The sequence below is a fragment of the Periophthalmus magnuspinnatus genome, chromosome 9, assembly GCF_009829125.3.
Source record: "Periophthalmus magnuspinnatus isolate fPerMag1 chromosome 9, fPerMag1.2.pri, whole genome shotgun sequence".
Lineage (NCBI taxonomy): Eukaryota > Metazoa > Chordata > Actinopteri > Gobiiformes > Gobiidae > Periophthalmus > Periophthalmus magnuspinnatus.
In genome coordinates this window covers 8,833,141-8,850,449 of record NC_047134.1, presented here as the reverse complement: position 1 = coordinate 8,850,449, position 17,309 = coordinate 8,833,141, and the positions used below count along the sequence as shown (strand labels likewise).

General features: G+C 41.1%; 1 protein-coding gene across 1 annotated transcript in view; it reads left to right on the top strand.

Annotated features, from left to right (window-relative positions):
* hip1rb (huntingtin interacting protein 1 related b) overlaps positions 1-17,309 on the top strand; it is a 55,654-nt gene that overhangs the window by 31,836 nt on the left and 6,509 nt on the right. The window contains exons 9-18 of the mRNA XM_033972131.2: positions 2,237-2,294; positions 2,634-2,709; positions 4,197-4,361; positions 5,024-5,079; positions 5,160-5,232; positions 15,263-15,446; positions 15,762-15,850; positions 16,382-16,498; positions 16,577-16,678; positions 17,078-17,272. Of these exons, the coding sequence (XP_033828022.1) occupies positions 2,237-2,294; positions 2,634-2,709; positions 4,197-4,361; positions 5,024-5,079; positions 5,160-5,232; positions 15,263-15,446; positions 15,762-15,850; positions 16,382-16,498; positions 16,577-16,678; positions 17,078-17,272 (1,115 nt within the window). The remainder of the gene's footprint in view (positions 1-2,236; positions 2,295-2,633; positions 2,710-4,196; positions 4,362-5,023; positions 5,080-5,159; positions 5,233-15,262; positions 15,447-15,761; positions 15,851-16,381; positions 16,499-16,576; positions 16,679-17,077; positions 17,273-17,309) is intronic.

The window sequence follows — 17,309 nt, the reverse complement described above, 5'->3', positions numbered from 1 at the left end:
CCGGGTTCGGGGTTTGCCGCCGCGACAAGCACCGCAGACCTTACGACCACAACTACGAGCAGCCGCATTGACAATAGAGGTGGAGAACATGGCCCACTTGGAGTCCATGTCTCCAACCTCCCTCGGGATCAGGGAGAAGTTCTCCCGGAGGTGTGAGTTGAAGACCCCTCTGACAGAAGGCTCTGCCAGGCGTTCCCAGCAGACCCTTACAATACACTTGGGCCTGCCAGGTCTGTCCGGCTTCCTCCTCCGTCAGCGGATCCAACTCACCACCAGGTGGTGATTGGTCGACAGCCCCTCTCTTCACCCGAGTGTCCAAGACACGCGGTCGGAGGTCAGATGACACGACAACAAAGTCGATCATCGACCTCCGACCTAGAGTGTCCTGGTGCCACGTGCACCGATGGACACCCTTGTGCTCGAACATGGTGTTTGTTATGGACAAACTGTGACTAGCACAGAAGTCCAATAACAAAACACCACTCAGGTTCAGATCAGGGAGGCCGTTCTTCCCAATCACGCCCCTCCAGGTGTCACTGTCGTTACCCACATGGGCGTTGAAATCCCCCAGGAGAACAACGGAGTCCCCAGTCGGTGCACTGTCTAGTACCCCTCCCAGGGACTCCAAGAAGGCCGGGTACTCTGCACTGCTGTTTGGCCCGTAGGCCGACACAACAGTGAGAGACCTGTCCCCGACCCGAAGGCGCAGGGACGCGACCCTCTCGTTCACCAGAGTGAACCCCAACACGAAGCGGCTGAGCTGTGGGGCAATGAGCAAGCCCACACCAGCTCGTCGCCTCTCCCCGCGGGCAATGCCAGAGAAATGGAGAGTCCAGCCCCTCTCAAGAAGTTGGGTTCCAGAGCCCAAACTGTGCGTGGAGGCGAGGCCGACTATATCTAGTCGGTAACGCTTAACCTCCCGCACAAGCTCAGGCTCCTTCCCCCCCAGCGAGGTGACATTCCATGTCCCCAGAGCCAGTCTCCATGTCCAGAGATCCGGTCGTCGAGGCCCCCGCCTTCGACTGCTGCCCAGATCTTCATGCACCGGCCCCTTATGGATCCTCTTGCGGGTGGTGGGTCCACATGAGGACGGCCCCACATCACTCCTTCAGGCTGAGCCCGGCCACCAGGCATTCGCTGTCGAGCACCCACCCCAGGCCTGGCTCCAGGGTGGGGCCCCGGTAACACCAGTTCGGGCGACGTAACTGGCCTTGATTTAATTTTCTTCATAAGGGGCTTCTGAACCGCTCTTCATCTGTCCCGTCTCCCTGGACCTGTTTGCCATGGGTGACCCTACCAGGGGCATGAAGCCCCCGACAACATAGCTCCCAGGATCATTCGAGCACTCAAACCCCTCCACCACGTTAAGGTGGCGGTTCAGGGAGTAGACCAAAATGTAATGAAACCCAAGTTAGTGCTGTGCTGATCTCAAATGAGACTGTAATTGCTAGCATTTATGGAAACGTTTTTTTCTTTTTCAGATGTTATGATTGATGCAATTCAAGATTAGCATATAATGTTGTCTCTTGCCAAGTCAATCTTTAATTAGTCAGAATATTTGACATGGTTTCAAATGTTTAGATTAGATTGTTTCTTGCCCTGTGCTTTTGAATGCCTCTCTTAGTGTGTTCAGGTTGCCTGTTGCAGGAAGAGAGGTTCTGTTCATGGGCCTTAGATGTTAAGAATGTCCATAGTTTAAAATGAGCTGATGGACAGGTCAGAATTTTATGATGGAATTTACTGTTTAACTGTCAGGTTTCATTTACTGGACCTGTTAGCATGGAACAATCTGAACAAATCAACAAAAAATGTATTATTTCTTCACAATACCTTCAAAAAGTGGTACCATTATTCAACCCCAAAGACATGATTGTTGAACTTAAAGCCATAAGATTAATATGGTTTGTGCAGTCAACCTCTAACAAATAATGATAAGGTTCAACATTTGTGGATCATAAGTTTAGAGATTTCTTTCCAAAACAATCAATCTCTCATAGAGCTACATAAGCCCCTGCCCTCCATCTGAATTTATGACATCAAACTCTAGAACATGATTGCAATCTGTTTAGTCAATTCGAATCATGTCCACTCCAAAATTCCTGCTTTTGCATTTAATTTATAAACCTAGTGCAAATCAGAGTAATCAGTCTAGTAATTTTCCTGTTGTGACTGTAAGTGTAGTGTGTGTGTGTTCGTATTATACTGTGTGTTCATAATGTACTACTGCGTCTCTTAGGTCTCCCAGCCGACACACTCCAAGGGCACCGGGACCGCTTCCATGACCAGTTCCACAGGTAGGAGGCACTGGCCCGGGGTTACATATGTCCTAGTGGAAAAAAAAAATTGTGTCTCCCAAAGAAGGCTGCAACCTAAGCCTGCCTCGCCCAGCCACACTCACCCATGCAAATGGAACCAGGGGAATTCCACACCCAGTTAGTATACACAGAGGAAACACAAGTCACGTTTAAAGCTAAAGAAGCATTTTATATTTGCTATTCCCCCTTTATATTAGAATCAGAAAGAATTGTCCAGTTGGCAGAATTGAATTTTCTTTTACTAAGAATCAGAAATGCTTTATTGCCATTATCAGTGTAATGGAACAATAACTTTTGGCATTCATGTTTGTGTTGCAGCCTGAAAACCTTTTTCAACAAAGCCAGAGACATGCTATATTTCAAGAGGCTGATCCAGATCCCCCGGCTGCCCGATGTAAGTTTAGAAGACCAGAGTTAACCTGTCTAGTTCTGTCTGTGTTTGTGGCTCAGAAAACACACATTGAACATATTTTTAAAAAGGGTTTAGTGCTGGTGAGTTACACAAATTTAAAAAGCTGTAGCTCATAAAGCAATGCTAAAATAACAGCAAAAATATAAAATGCAAAATAAAAAATTGTATATGCCTGTCCACATGTGTGCACAATCTCATTGTAATTGTATCTTGCAAGAAGTGGCATAAGATCTTGTGTCCCATCCCTGGTTACTACTAATGAAGCTAGGTGGATGAATTTGTTTAAGTAAGTTTGTGGTAGTAGTAGCAGTAGCAAAAGCAGTAGCAGTAACGGTAGCAGTAGCATCACCTCATACCTTCTGGTTAAAAAAAAACAAAAACTAAGCCCCTCCATATCTACTGCCTCTTCCCATGTTTACCTATTTATGCAAATGAATGGCAAACAAACTCTAAATGTAGCAATTAAATTAGCAATAATATTCCAAACAATGAATAAGTGATATGCAAAATAAAGTTAAATTACAAAAAATATATTTAGATAAAAATAATAAACTTAAAGAAACTGTATGTAGTCTTCACTCTCAGCTTTAAAAGGGTACTACAGGTCAGCTCATGTGAAAGTTCAGAATATTGAGAATTCACTCACTGAGCTGCAGAGGCTGCACTATCTATCTCTATCTAAGGCTCCAGCAAAGGGGAGGGGGGCATCCCATCCCCACGCGTTGAGCCGACCAGGTGAACCAGTTTTTTCCAACGCTGGCGGTCTAGGGCCAGCTGCTCTGCGTCCTCTATGGTGACTCCAAGTTGTTGGAGGTTGCCCGCAATGACGTCAAGCCATTGGGTGCGGGGCTTGCCTCGTGGTCGTTTCCAGCCTGCCGCCTTTGGGTCAAACTGGAGGATGGCTCTCGTGGGATGGTCAGCAGGAAGGCGGAGGACATGGCCAAACCAGCGGGTGCGGCGTTGTGCAGCCAGGCAGGATGCTCTGGGCCGGAGCGTGCGAGCTCTGAGCCCCTGGTTGGAAACTCGCTGGGGCCACCTGATATTTTCGATGGTGCGGAGGCTGCACTAGCACTGATTAATGACTGACTGCACGTGCTTGGGTTTTGGTTATGACAATTTCATTTCAGGTTTAAATCAACTGGATTTCAGCATTGAAACTGGCAACCCAAATGAGAGACTCATCTGAGGCTCATTCTGCTTTCTGATTTGATAATTGTCTTGAGAACCAAAACACCAAATTACAATATAAATAGTTTGCAAATCATTTCCAATGGTTTTATAATACCAAATAAATCAGCATTAACATCTTGTATCTGGAGAGACATCGTGTTTATGTAATAAATCTTAAATCTTTCAACAAAAACTGGCAATATAACATCATAAATTGTATCTGAGCACAAATACAACACAAAACAGCTCCAACAGATCTCTGTAAACCTGTCTCTCTGTTTTGCCTTTGTGTGTGTCAGACCCCCCCAAACTTCCTGCATGCTGCATCTCTGGCCAAACACAAGAAGCTGGTGGTGGTGATCCCAGACCAGGACGAGCAGGAGCAGCCAGACGATGATGACGATGACCCTGAGCCTCTGATAGATGTGGGGAGCCCAGCCCCGGTCGCACTTGCATCACAGCCGGTACCAAGTGCAATGCTTACACTATAACAATGTAGTAACAAGCAGTTGTTACTACAACTAGAACTACAACTAAACTAGCCACGTTCATGTGGGAGGAGGGGCCGGCGATGTTGACAAAAATTAATATTGAAATCTTTTTGAGGGTTATCTTGATTGCGATATTCAGACAATATTATGGCAATCCATCAGAAAGGTAAAATGTTCTATAAATTTTATGATGGAGGTTAAGTTATTCAAATGTGAATGAACTGTACAATGTCATAGGTGTCCAGGGCCAGTTGCGTGGTTATTTTGGAGGTCCCAGCCTGAAAAGTTTAGAAACCAGTGTTTCAGGGGATATGTGCGATACTTAAATTTAGCATATCTCCAAAGCAATTAAAGTATTATCATTTTTTACATTTACATATCTCCCAAGGTGTTGCATTTTTTGTTGTTGGCCAAGCAAATAATACTGAAACATTACTGTTTTTACTTTTTTTTCCTCCACTACAAAGCACTTTGAGTTGCCGGTTTCTATTAAATGCTCTATTAAAGATAGCTTGCCTTTCCTATAAATAACAAATTAGTACAGATATTCTTCATCTCAAAAAAGTGAGAAAAAAGGAAAAAGATCCCAAACTTGTCAGCACAAAGCAGTAACTATTCTGTCTGCCCTCCCTCAGTCCGTGGACATGTTTGACAAGGCGTTCGGACCTCCTAATGGAGCCTTTGACGACCGGTAAGGCCCAGTATTCTCAGTACAATCTCTGCTGGGGTTTGACTGTGCTAGCTCTTTGTAAGTGTACCATGTTTACACAGAGACCTGCAGATCGACAACCTGAAGAGGGACCTGGAGTTACTCAGAGCAGAGCTGGAGCGAGTCAAGGCAGAGGTAAAGGCTATGTCATGTCTTATCAGGAAAAGAGTTGCCAAGTCTGCTCCTTTATAGCCACTTTAGGATTCTTTTTTCCTTTTCTGTTGATTTGGTTTAGTTGAACATGTTACCTTGTTTGCTTGCCAAACTTGGAAATAAACCTATGGAACTGAAATGGACATTCATTTTTGTTAAGTTTGTACTGCATAGACCACGTACCCATGATGCCCAAAGTGATTTTTTGAGTCTTGCGTTTGTTTAGGCTTTTGTTTGCTTGTTGACAAATAGTCACTACAAGTTGTTTCTATTTGGGGCTTCTTTTGGTAGGGCTGAGGTTGCTTGTTTAGGTCTTTTTTCAAGTGCTTGGTCAATTGTTGCACCTCAAAAATCTGGCAACCCTTATCATCAGGGCTGTTGCTTTTTCGCCATGTTCCGACATGAAAATATGCAGCTACATTTTACTAAGCTATGACAGAATCTGTGTGCTGAGCTGGAGGATGCACTCGCTGGTCCTCACATGTGGAATGTAGCAGGTGTGACATCACAGGTTATGAGGTACTGTGATGCTTTCATGGGTACTCGGAAACTTGACAGATCCAACCTTCAACTCAGAAAAGCAGGCTTGAACTTGAACTAAAAGTTCAAGTTCAAGCCTGAGTTTGTTTAGGACTGGGGGACAGATTGGGTACAAACTATGGCTTAACGATTTGGGAAAAAAAAAATTTAATCACATTTTTTCTGCCAGGTATTGCCATTAGGATTTACAATACGTTTTAATTATAGGATTTTGTTCCAAGTTCACATTTTAAATGCACATAGGAGGGTTAAAAAAAAATCAGCCTTTTTATTTCAATAACAGCTCAATTGTGCAAATGAAACACATTTAAGTGCTAAAATGCTGCTTCATACTATAATAAATTTGTTGCAGCAATATGCAAACATTTTTATTTGTGATTTGTCAAGAAGAAACAATAGGAGTGGAACTAGACATGAGATCGGGTTCACAAGCAAGAGACGACGAGATTTTGACATTGTTTATAATGAGGCAAGGCAAGTTTATTTGTATAGCACAATTCGTATACAAAGTAATTCCAAATGCTTTACACAATAAGAAAGTCATTAAAATCACAGTACGACCGATCATAACATAATCACATATGTCAATCATCATACAGTTAACATTAAAGGAGAAAAGTGCAGAATAAAACCCTTTCAGTCATATGCACAGCTAAACAGAACCATTTTGAGCCTGGCTTTAAAAATTGTCAAAGTAGAGGCCTGTCTCACATCTTGAGGAAGATTGTTCCAGGTTTTGGCTGCATAAAAGTCAAAAACTGAGTCCCCATGTTTAGTACTGACTCTGGGCGCCAGCAGGAGGTCAGTCCCTGAAGTCCTCAGAGTGTGAGATTGTTCATGTAGCACTTACATGTGAGAGATATCGTACTTTGGTGCTAGGTCATGAAGAGACTTGTACACAAGCAGAGCTGCTTCAAAGTCTATTCTCTGAACCACAGGAGCCAGTGCGGAGAGCAGAAGGATTTAAGTGCTCGTACCTCCTATTTCTAGTTAGGACCCGAGCAGCAACATTCTGGATGTACTGCAGCTGTCATAACACTTGTTTGGAGAGACCAATGAACAGGTCGTTACAGTAGTCTAACTTACTGGAGACAAATGCATGGATAAGTCTCTCCAAGTCTGCAAAAATCAAACGTATACTGTCAAAACTAATGGTTTTTAGATGGTAAAAAGCTGCAGATGTTATTGATCTGATGTGGCTGATAAAGGTCAAGTCTGAGTCCATTGTTACCTTTCTAGCCTGTTTTGAATACAAGAGACCACCCAGTCCTCTAGTCTCTGTGAAAGGATTCCATGATCAACAGTGTCAAAGCCAGCACTCAGTTCTAACAGGATCAAGACTGAGACTTTTCCTCCATCAGTGTTAAGGCGGATGTCATTTGTCACCTTGAAAAGAGCAGTCTCAGTGCTGTGGTGAGGTCTAAAACCTGCCTGGAAAACATCAAAGGAGTTGTTAATTTGGAGATGTTAATAAGCTGTTGGTAAACAACTTTTTCAAGGACTTTGCCTAAAAATGGCCGATTTGAAATGTGTTGGTAATTGTTCCGTACTGTGACATCAAGACTGCTCTTCTTTATGAGAGGCTTGATAACTGCAGTTTTCAAAGCTCTTGGGAATGTTCCAGATTGAAGTGGCATGTTAACTATGCAAACTAGTGGTGATAACAAACTGCTGAGCACAGACTTTAGAAATCTAGTGGGCAACACGTTGAGGCAGCATGACAGTTTTGTCAGTTACAGGTGCAAAGTGAGTCAGCTCTAAGTGTCTAGATGGCTGCAGGGATGTCATTTGCATTTTTAATGCCCTGAACCTTGTCATTAAAGTTTACTACAAACTCATTCCACTTAGATGTGGAAATTAGTTCTAACGGCAGCGGAGCTGGAGGGTTTGTTTATCTGTTTACTGTTGCAAACGAGAGTTGTTGCTGAAACTTCTAGTAATGTCTCAAAAATACCTCTTCCTTGATTTACATAAACTGTGGTTGTATGTGTACAACCTTTCTCTCATCATTCCTCCATGGCCCTTCCTGCTCATCTTGAACCATTTTAACCTTCATCAGGGCAATGGTGTCCAGAACATTCAAAGCACTCGAAGTCAGAGTTCAACAAATCAACATTAGAACATGAGGCATTCTCAAAGTGTATTATTTCCATGAACATGTGTCCTTCGATCAACTGCAGGACCAGCCGCTGGTTTAGGAATAACAGACATGTCAAAGAAGACACATATCAGACAGAGCACCACATTGACATTTGAAATATTTAATCATTCTGTAATGAGCAGGTCCAGCGTGTGCCCTCTGTTGGGGGTGGACTTGCTGACATGTTGAGTCAGACCAAAGATTTCAAGGACAGAACTGAGCTCCTTAGCGTTTCTGTCAAACACATTATCCACATGTACATTAAAATCACCTTTAATGACTAAACCATCAAAATCTGTGCATTTGACTAAAATAAACTGTGCCATTCTGCTCACAATTTTGGCCTCACAATCTGTGATTTAAGATTTTTGTCAACATTTGGAACTACAGAGTCTCAAGAAACGTAAGTAATGTAAACCTGTGAGGTAAAAATCTCAAGATGGAATTGATCTTGTGAGAGCTTGTCCCATCCAAGAAACAACACATCTCTTCACAAAATGCTCCTATCACAATAATACGCTTTTTTTTTTCTTTTTTTTTTTCTTTTTTTTTACATATTTTTCCAATCCAATCATCAACAGTACTCAACTGGAAGTTATGCAAATGTTATTAGCTCTGTCATCCATTTGTTTCTCGAGCTGCACTCTTGACCACTGGGAGGGACTGAAGATGGAAATTAGCCACGTTGGCTTTAATCTTTAGATATTTACATTTTTAAATGTTTGTTAATATGTGCTGTCGCTTTACAAAAAAATAAAATAAGAAATTCAGTTGAAACCTGAAGTTTACATACACTATATAAAAAGACACGTACACGTTTTTTTCTCACTGTCTGACATGAGATCGGTCTAAACTTTTTCTGTTTTAGGTCAATTAGGATTACCAAAATTATTTCTGTTGGCTAAATACTAGAATAATGAGAGAAGGATTTCTTTAGACATTTTTTTCATTACTTTCTTCAAAGTCAGAAGTTTACATACAATAAGATTACTGTGCATTTAAATAATTTGGGAAAACCCAGATGATGATGTCATGTTTTTGGAAGCTTCTGATAGGTTTACTGACAACATTTAATTAGAGACACACCTGTGGATGTATTTGAAGGCACACCTGAAACACACTGCTTCTTTGTGTAACATTATGGAAAAGTCAAAAGAAATCAGCCAAGATATCAGAAAGAGAATTGTGGACTTGCACATGTCTTGTTGATCCTTGGGTGCAATTTCCAGATGCCTGAATGTGCCACGTTCATGTGTTACAACCATCATACCTGTTAAGCAATCATACCGCCCCGGAAGAAGATGGGTTCTGTGTCCCAGAGATGAACGTGCTTTGGTCCGAAATGTGCATATCAACCCAAGAACAAAAGACCTTGTGAAGATGCTGCTGAAGCTAATGAGATAGTATCATTATCCACCATGAAACAAGTACTGTACTGACATGGGCTGAAAAGCCACTCTGCCAGGAAGGTCATTACTCCAAAAGAAACAAATGCACACAAGGACAAAGACCTTAATTTCTGGAGACCTATCCTGTGGTCTAATGAAACTAAAATTGAACTGTTTGGCAATCATGATAATGATGATGATAATAAGCATTTTGATATTAGAAATAATTTTGGTGAATAAAAGATGAAAACGCCTATAACAGGGATCGCTTCCGGGTCACCACCAGTGATGGCAGCGTGAAAAGTCCGCAGCGACAAATTGATTAAAAAAATCCCCTAAACGAATTTATGAAGCGTGTTCTGCCACACTAGGAATGTGTTAAAAGGGGAAGAAAATGACATCCAAGAAAAGTCAAAGGAGGAACGCTCCACTACACGAGAAAAACTTTGAAGATGAAGATGCTAACTCTGTTAGCCAAGATGAGGGCAGCGGTGAGGCCGGCGGCGAGGATAAACTGTCATTAATCCTGAAGGAAATTAGAGAGATGCGAGAGGAGAATAAAAAACAATTTGGCGTCTTAAAACAAGATATTGCACAGACAAATGTGAGATTGGACGAAGTGGAGCAAAGGTTTGTAACTATCGATGATCGTGTGCAGGGGGCGGAGGACATCATTACTGAATTAGTGAAGCAACAAGTGCAACTTCAACTAAAAGTATCTGACTTAGAGGGACGCTCCCGTAGGAAGAACATAAGAATTTACGGTGTACCGGATGGGGCTGAGGGGTCCACGGCTCTATCAGTTATCCCGTTTGTGGAGCAGTTGCTGCGTGAAAACCTGGATCTCCCAAATATTAAAGATTTGCTAATCGAGAGAGCGCATCGAGCCTTGGCGCCGCGACCCCCGGTGGACAGCCAGCCCAGATCTATAATCATCAGATTCCAAAGTTACCGGATCAAAGACGAAGTGCTCAGAGCGGCCTGGCAAAGGAAAGGCTTCACATGGAAGGGGAGCAAAATCAACCTGGATCATGACTACGCGCCAGATGTTTTGGCAAGAAGAAAGGAATACGGAGAGATCAGGAGGGTCCTTAAAGCAAACAGCATAAGATTTCAAACGCTGTATCCAGCTCGACTTAAGGTCTTCCTGAAGGATGAGACGAAGATATGATTCAGTAGAGGAGGCTGCGTCAGATCTGGCTGATAAAGGTTTACCTATAATGAGGGTGGAGCGCCCGGTTTCCTCTCTGGAGAAACTACAGCGGTACAGTTGGATGCCAGCGCCAGGACGACGTAAACGGGGTTTTAAAGAAAAGCTACAGGTGTTCAGGCGGGAAGTATCTGAAGGTACCAGCAATTGATGGAGCTATAATGGACAGGTATGGAGTGGATATATTTTGAGAAGGACTTAAGAACTTGGATGCAGGACGTGAAATATTTAATGTCGGGGACAATAGTAAAATGACTGATTTAGAGGGCCCTCGACGCCAAGCAGGCCAAAGAGGATATCCCCTGGAGCCGAGGTCCAATAGAGTTGGGACCTCATCCTTGGAAGTGGGTATGAATGTTCACAGTTTAATTGTTTTAACTACTACAAGGTTTAGTTGTAGTTTTTATGTTCATGTTTGTTGTTTTGTTAAAAGGGGTAGCTACACAATAGTTCTGATTGGAGTTGTTTACTTTACTAGACTAAGGAAATATGCATAGTGATGTACTGAAATGCATTTCTTTTAACGTGAATGGGGTATTAAATCCAATTAAGCGATCTAAAATTCTTTCTAAACTTAAAAAAGAAAAGGCCCAAATAGCTTTTCTCCAGGAAACACATATGTCTGGGTTAGAGCACGCTAAGCTTCAGAGGCAAGGTTTTAAATATGTATTTGCCTCATCATACAAACAGGCTCATAAAAGAGGAGTTGCCACATTAATATCTAGTGAACTGACATATGAACATGGGTCTGAGATTATAGATGAGGGAGGACGATTTATTAAGATTACTGGTAGATTAGAGGGCATCGATATAACTTTGATAAATGTATACGCCCCACCAGGGAGTGATTGGCCCTTCTATAAAAGCATCTTTGAGCTGATGGCCACGTCCCATGGTCTGGTGATTTGTGGCGGAGATTTTAATATCAGGCTAGACCCAAACCTGGACTCATCGCGGAGGAGCACCCAGAGTAACCCACTAACAAAAAAAGTTAGATCCTTGATGGAGGAGCTGGGTGTTATAGATGTATGGAGAGATATGCACCCAATAACTAGAGATTATACACATTTTTCTAGCCCACACTCAATTTACTCAAGGATTGATTATTACTTTGTCTTTAGCTCTGATAGACTTAAGATAAAGGATTCTCAAATATTAACGATCGACATATCAGACCATAGCCCAATAATCCTGCTGCTAGATTTAAAAAAAGATACAAAGAGAACCTCGTGGAAACTTAATTCAAATATTCTCAATGACTCCACAACAGTAGAGAAACTTAAAAAAGATATTAAAGAATATCTGGAATTTAATGATGATGGTATAATTAAGCCCACAATCTTATGGGATGCATTAAAAGCAGTTTTAAGAGGGAAACTTATCTCCCTAACAGCGTTCATGAAAAAAACTAGGGGTCAAAGTCTGGCAGATCTACAGGCAAAATTGAAACAGATGCAAAACAGGGACAGCCAAAACATCAATGTCCAGTTGAGAGCTGAAATAAAGAAAGTACAGAAACAAATAGATGAGATTTATAATTTAGAAGTGCAAAAAAAGCTGACGTTTTTGAAACAGAAACACTATGAGGTTGGAGCAAGATCGGCAAAAATTTTGGCCTACAAACTACGAAAACAACAAAGGGAGAATACAATTTATAAGATAAAAAATCCTATTACTGGTCAGGTGATAGATTCGAGGGAGAAAATTAAAGAATGTTTTGGGAAATTCTATCAAGAATTATATACTCAACCACCAGCAGCTAATGAGAAGAGTATCGATAGGTTTTTGAATGGCCTTGAGCTGCCCAAAATCCAAGATTCACAAAATGAGATGTTAGTGAAACCAATCACAATTAAAGAAGTTAACCTTGCCATAACAAAGTTGAAGTCTGGTAAATCCCCAGGCTCTGATGGGTACACAGGAGAGTGGTATAAATGCCTGAGAGCAAATCTGGCACCACTGTTGTTGCGGACATTTAACTGGGTATTACAAACAGGTGAAATACCTCCCTCATGGTGCGAAGCCATTATATCACTGATCCCAAAAGAAAATAAAGACAAACAAGAATGTGGAAACTATAGACCTATAAGTGTCCTCAATGTGGATTGTAAATTATTTACTTCCATATTGGCACGTCGATTAGAAAATATTCTGCCAGAGATAATTAATCTAGACCAGACAGGATTTATTCATCAAAGACAAACATTGGACAACATCAGGAAGTCACTACATATTATAGAACACGTAACACGTCAAAAAACTGAAGCATTAATAGTGGGGCTGGATGCAGAAAAGGCCTTTGACTCTGTAAGGTGGCTTTTTCTCTATAAAGTAATGGACAGATTTGCTTTTCATGGCAAATTTATCAGAGTGATCCAATCTCTATATTCAAAACCAACTGCACAGATAAAAATTAACGGTGACCTCTCAGACTCATTTCAGTTGGAAAGGGGAAGTAGACAGGGCTGCCCAATTTCTCCACGGTTATTTTCTCTATTTATTGAGCCTCTTGGACAATGGATAAGACAAAGCCCCCAGATTAAAGGGGTGACAATGGCAGGGGTCGAACATAAGGTGGTATTGTTCGCAGACGATGTACTAGTTTACATGGAGGATCCTGAGAAGTCATTTAATGAGCTGATGATTATGTTGAAAGAATTTGGGAATTTATCTGGTTACAAGCTTAATATTGCCAAAACACAGGTGATGGCCATAAACTTCACTGCTTCAGTAAAGCTACAGGAAGGATATAATTTGAACTGGGAAGCAACGGAAATGAAATATTTGGGTATCACAATGACTAAAGATCTTTCAAATCTGTTTCAAATAAATTACGAACCCGCTGTCATTAGCGATCAAAGAGGATTTGTATAGATGGAGTCTCATCCCCTTTTTAAATTTGACCTCTAGAGTGAACTCCATCAAAATGTCCGTACTTCCTAAATTGCTATACTTGTTCAGAACACTCCCAGTGGAAGTACCGGACAATTATTTCAGGGAGTGGGACAAACAGATATCACGTTTTATCTGGGAAGGTAAGAAACCTAGGGTGCGGTACAGTTCAATGCAATTAAGAAGAGAAAAAGGAGGCATGGCCCTTCCCTGCTTGAGACATTATTACTATGCGTTTCAGTTGGTTCCGCTTCTCTATTGGTGCAATGATGATTATAAAGCAAAGTGGAAGGAAATGGAGTTTAAAATGATAAAAAAAGTTCCCTTTGCAGGCCTTTATAGGTGATAATAATCTATGGTCACAGGTGAGTGAAATGGGCAACTGTTACATGAATTTAACTTTGAAGATATGGCAAAAGATGGTAAATTTAACTCGAATTCAGAAAATGATAACTATTTAGATGGTGTGCTTATGACACAGAGTTTCCCCCAAACAGAAGCGATTGTGTTTTTAAATCTTGGATAGACAGGGGTTTGACCACCTACTTGTCATTCACAGAGAGAAACACTTTTCTTAGCTTTCAGGCAATGCAAAGTGGATACAATCTGCGGGCAAATGACTTTTACAGATACTTACAAATCAGACATTATTTTAACTCAAATTGCAGTATAACAAACTTTACACAATCTGAAGAAGCCTTTTTTAAAATATTGAAATCGGCATATGGGCTATCTACCCAAAAAATGATTTCTAAAGTATACAATGCACTTTATGTGACTGACAAGTGTAATACGTTATATGTGAAACAGAAATGGGAAAAGGAGGCAACAATTAAAATGACTGAGGAGGATTGGGACAGCATCTGGTCATTCCAGTGGTCATCGACGGCATCCCTGTCCTGGAGAGAACACTGCTGGAAGAACATTATTAGATATTTTAGAACTCCGGCACAGGGGAGCAATAAGTCGGCATGCTGGAGACAGTGTGGTTCTGAGGAGGGGAATCACTACCACATATTTTGGGCTTGCTCCAAATTAAAACTGTATTGGAGTGAGATCCATGTGCGGTTAAACTTAGTTTTTGGAGTGAACATGCCATTCAACTTTGAAACTTTGTACTTAGGTAGGGTTGCTCTTTTGGAACGGAGAAGTGATAAAAAGCTGTTGCAAGCCCTCCTGGCAGCAAGTAAAAAGAACATAACTAAAAAATGGCTAAACTCTGCTCCGCCTTCAGTGGATGGCTGGATTGATATAGTAAATGAAATATTTAAGATGGAAAGGCTAACGTACACAATAAACATTCAAAGGAACAAATTTTATTGTATTTGGAACAAGTGGATTAAGTATATCGCTCCAATTAGAACAGACTTTCTGTGACTTCTCCATTTTGGGTGAAGATTTATATTCTTATGGTATAATGCATATATAAATGTTTGACTACACTTTATTTTTCCATGTAAGCTCCCCAGTTCTTGTAAATAGTTTTTGGCGTTTTTTTTTTTCCTTTCTACTCCTTTATTATATTAAAATGGGAGGAGACTAATTGACTAGTTTTGACAAGCACTTTTCTTAGGGGCTTTGATCAATAATGTTTTATACAATACTTGTACTGGAAAAAATGTGCCTGTAATATGTGCTCTTCCTGAAATAAAATATTCATTAAAAAAAAAAAAAAGAAATAATTTTGGTAATCCTAATAGACAGACGTGAGAAAAAAAAAAAAAGATGTGTATTTTTATATTGTATATGTAAACTTCTGGTTTCAAATGCAAGTCTGCTGATTACGTGGATACCTGAGAGTTTCTGAAATAACATGAATGGCATGTTGGCTCACCTATGCAGGCACAGCGGTACATTACCCAGCTCAAGTCTCAGATCAACAGCCTGGAGGCTGAGCTGGAAGAGCAGAGGGCTCAGAAACAGAGGGCTCTTCTAGAGAATGAGCAGTTGAGGATGGAGCTGGAGAGCACACGCCGCAGGAACGCTGAGCACGAGGGGCTGCAGGTCACCTTTCTGGAGGCTGAGAGTAAGAGGGAGCAGTGTCTAATATGTTTGACTGGTGTGGTTTTATGTTTATATATGTATGTGTGTATGTGTGTATGTTTGTATGTATGTATGTATGTGTATATATCTGTCTTTATATATTTATCTATCTATCTATCTATATATCTATATACTATCTATATATCTATATATCTATATATATATATCTATATATATATATATATATATATATATATATATAATCTATATATATATATATATATATAATCTATATATATATATATATATAATATATATATATAAATTAAAAAAACAGTGTGATGATCTGTGCTTACAGAGAGAGCCCAGGCCTCTGAGCAGCGCTACAACATGCTTAAGGACAAGCACACAGAGCTGGTGGCCAGTCATGCAGAGCTGCTACGGAAGGTACACTACAGAATCCTCTTCCATATCTATTTCAAAGATTACAGGATTAGAGTTTAATGACTAATAAATTTGCTATTAAAGGTTAAATTAAGATAAAGTGTTGGAAAGAAATATATTTACGCCCATCTTTATCATCAGTGATAAGTAGTAAATACATAATTTTTTTCCCCCCAAAGTTTTTAAAATCTTGTTTCTCAACTTGGGCTGGACAGTTTATACACATCTTGGACCTAACTTTACATATGTGAACTGTATAAACTACAAATTAATATGAAAAGATAATTGACACACGGTTAATAATTTTCTGTCCAAATCATAACCAAAGAAATTATATTGTTTTGGAAATATATTTTCAGCTTTATTATGTGTCTTGTATACACTTATGGCTTATCGCTGATCAGCCTTAATAATTTTGTTTCCATTCCAACTTCATTTACAGCTTCTAAGGCTTTACTCTTTAGATCTCACATCTGGCCCTATATGATTTTCTCAAAGTTTGAGTGTAAGCAGCTGACAGCCTTGTTCCCTCAGAGTGCAGACACAGTGAAGATGCTGTCAGTGACCCAGCAGACTCAGGAGGAGGTGGAGCGCACCAAACAGCAGCTGTCTTTCGAGATGGACCGCATCAGACAGGAGGCTGACATGAGGGTCAGTGTTACCCCAGCAACACACAGGGCTGAACTATATTCTGTCTCATTGTATAAATATATATGTGTGTGTTTGTAGATGGAGGAACAGAAGTTTGAGATGGACAAGCTGAGGAGGGAACTGGAGGAGAAGAGAACAGAGATGATGCGAATCAAGTCATCTCTTCAGAACACGGAGCAGGTCAGATATGAGACCTGTAACGCTGTGTCTACTTCAACTCACTGTACAGGCTTTAGATAAAGGCTTTAGATCCACCACCAGTACGTCTTCCTCAGCTGTGGGGAGGAACACTCCTAGGTCAGATCCCTCTCACAGCACACACCCAGTATAACACAAAACCAGTGAAGCTGGTGTGGACAGTAGCTTCTTCTCTTCCATAATTTTTTTTTTATTTTGTGTGTGTGTTGCATTCAATGCCATGTGATTTTATCATTAAAATGCTTATGTAGACATCTGCACTTGCCTCACTCCGCTGGCTCAGTAGGAAAGATTGTGGATGGCTCCAATGTATATTAATGGGGTTGCGAACTCTTGTGGCTGTGCTGTACAGTGACGCTGGTCTGTGTGTGTGTGTTACAGGCATCGGAACAAATGAGTAGTTCCATGTCAGCTCTGCAGGCAGAGAAAGAGCGTCTGATGCGCTCTGTGAGTGAGAAAGAGGCCGAGCTGTCATCCCTCAGACAGTCTGCTCAGCTCCAGCAGTCCTCACTCCAACAGGAGAAAGAGAAGAGCAGCAGGGAGCTGGGCGAGCTGCAGAGCAAACTGCACCAGAAGGTAGTTTACACTTATACAGGACACTCTCACAGCAATT